General features: G+C 33.8%; 1 protein-coding gene across 1 annotated transcript; it reads left to right on the forward strand.

The window, feature by feature from the left end:
- Nucleotides 1-289: 289 nt before the first annotated feature.
- LOC108354950 (uncharacterized) lies at nt 290-2,058 on the forward strand. Its single transcript, XM_017606126.1, has 2 exons — nt 290-797; nt 899-2,058. The coding sequence occupies exons 1-2, from the start codon at nt 712-714 to the stop codon at nt 1,116-1,118; spliced, it is 306 nt and encodes a 101-aa protein (XP_017461615.1). The 5' UTR covers nt 290-711; the 3' UTR covers nt 1,119-2,058.
- The last annotated feature ends 572 nt before the right edge of the window (nt 2,059-2,630 follow it).

Consider the following 2,630-nt stretch of genomic DNA (forward strand, 5'->3'; position numbering starts at 1 on the left):
TGTCAGCCACTTTAAACGCACAATTTAGGTAAAATGATGCAACAAAATGCTTTAAAATGTGTTGTCATGTTGAACTAACTCTTCTTTACTTGAATAAAAGTGTAAAATAGTGGTACTTGTGATGCAAACAAACGCTCAGCTGACGAACCCGCTTTCGCAAGCTTTTTTCTCAAAACCAGTTACAAATACAACGTCGCGTTCTTACGTGATCTTGTATTTTTGGTTCATGGTAGCCCCGCTCTAAATGTTTAATGTTAAATTTGTTTTGCTCGTGTCATTCGTTCCTTCCTCTTCAGACGAAGACATTCCCATCATGGCTGAGTTATGTGTCATTCATTGGCCGTCACTCCCTTTCATTTTCTCTATTGGTTTGATTCTAAATTCGCAGTCACACAGTTTCCACAAAAGAAAATTTACCAATTTTTTGTGCATACCAATTTATCAATAAATTGCACTTAATTCTAAAAATCAAAACTGGAAATAAAACGTAGTGAAATGTGTTAGAAAAGAAGTGGTTTTAAGACCGCGAAATAAAATTGCCTGGTTGTGAAGTGTCAGCGAAACTGAAATTGTGCTGAAGAATGACGTAAAAACTGAAAATTTGCCAGAGTCGAAAATATAATTCAATTTTATTGTAATTAAGCAACGCCTTACATATGTATGTATATGACTGTTAAGTATTCGGAGTATAGGATATATTAAGATTACAAAATGAGTAAGCCAGAAACAGATTCCGATAGTTCGGAAGAATTTTTCGATGCTGAAGATTCAACGCCCAATCGCCTTTCTACCCTAAGGTTTGTAGTATTATGTATGCTTCTGAAACAGGAAATCAGATCAAAGAACAAAATGGCATCTGTTATCAACTGAGTTTCCAAAAATTCCATTTTTTTTACAGTCGCAAATGCAAGTTATCACTTGAAAGTACGCAAACGCAAGATGGATTTATTTTTCCAGATCCGGCTGTGCGTGTTAACCCCTCATCCGATAGCGATGCGACTCCGATAGGAGGTGGTACGCCAGCCACTAGTAGTCCAACCAGTAGTCTTAGCTTGGGTGCTCGCGGACCCAAGCCGGACATGTTTGTCGAACCGAAACCTGTCCAGGTAAGAAAGTAGCTAAAATTCAATCTAACATTTCGTTAATGTTTTATAATTTATGGCACTATAATCATAATTAAATTTATATGTAGCTGTTTGCACGGAAGTTTATTGACCTGTTTAATAGTATATTAAGTGGTTTTTGTAATAAACAACAAAATTTTTTAAAGTATTTGCGCCTAACTTCTACGAGAAAGTCCATTAACTAAATATTAATATCAGTATGTAAATCAGTTGTTCGCTCAAACGCTTTCGATTTCACTTCAAAACCTTTTTAGGAGACTTGCTGTTAGCTATGTACATACATATGTACAAATGCGCCTAGAGCATATAGAAGCAATCCTTCGTGAAAAAGAAAATTAAAAAAAAAATCTCGCTAACTTTTTTTTGGGAAATTAGTATACTTACATTACTATTAAGTACACTTGCTTAATAAGCCGCAGGTGTTCACAATTTAACTCTGCATAATTTTGGTTTAAAATTAGAACTGCTCAGTTTACACCAAATTTATGGAGTGCGAAAAGATAATGCCCATATACATATGTTATGTTTACATACATAGGCATTTATTTATTTAATCTTTACACTAAACATACGTATGAACCTACAGTTTACATTATATTAACCCAAATACCCACGTCAATAGTCGGTCGGTAATTTAACTTAATTTAATTAAGTTAACTCTGCATAATTTTGGTTTAAAATTAGAACTGCTCAGTTTACACCAAATTTATGGATGGCTTAAAAGATATTACCCATATACATATGTTTACATACATAGGCATTTATTTTTTCAATCTTCACGCTAAACATACGTATGAACCTACAGTTTACATTGTATTAACCTAAATACCCACGTAAAGACTCGGCCGGTAATTTTATCTCTTATATGTATAAAACACATACATATCGTCGTTTAAAGTACAAAACCGTGTATCAACAAAATGCAAAATCGCGTATCAAGATAATGCAAAACCGCGTATGTGAGGTTTCATAAATTCTTTACTACAGAGTAAAAACACTCATATTTCAAAATGGTTTTCTTTTTTATAAAGCATTCGCATTTCTGGCTAGTATGTTTCAGGACGAATAGATAAGGATTGAGCCAAGAGCTTCTGTGAGCAAATCAAATTTTTGGCAGCAAATGTCAGTTACGCGGTTTAGCAGAATGACGATACGCGATTTTGTACTTTAAAACGATGATATGTCTGTACGTATGTGCCAAGATTTACAGAAATGATTGTTTTATCAATCTTGTGTATGTGTCTACATTCATATTGTAGAAAACATAGCTGCCATAACTACAATAATGGTTTCCTTGCATTTAGATAAGATATCTTATAAATATTACGTATTCAACGTTTGCTAATATAGATGATTGTGTTCGATAAAATAGTTCATACTGTTAAATTTATTTACTGCAATCTGGTATTAGAAATGACTTACTTAAAATGTATATGTAGAAACAAGTATAGAAGTCACTTTAACACTTTAGGCACACAGATAACTCGGGGCCTTGACCGAAACCGC

This window comes from Rhagoletis zephyria, unplaced genomic scaffold (assembly GCF_001687245.7).
Source record: "Rhagoletis zephyria isolate East Lansing unplaced genomic scaffold, Rhagoletis_zephyria_1.1 Rzeph_scaffold_40893, whole genome shotgun sequence".
NCBI classification, from domain to species: domain Eukaryota; kingdom Metazoa; phylum Arthropoda; class Insecta; order Diptera; family Tephritidae; genus Rhagoletis; species Rhagoletis zephyria.

What these genes read in the sequence shown, in the direction of transcription:
- LOC108354950 (XM_017606126.1), top strand. Translation starts at nt 712, where the DNA reads ATGAGTAAGCCAGAAACAGATTCCGATAGTTCGGAAGAATTTTTCGAT. An exon ending in AATCGCCTTTCTACCCTAAG is followed by an intron (nt 798 to 898) that starts GTTTGTAGTATT and finishes TTTTTTTTACAG; the next exon opens with TCGCAAATGCAAGTTATCAC.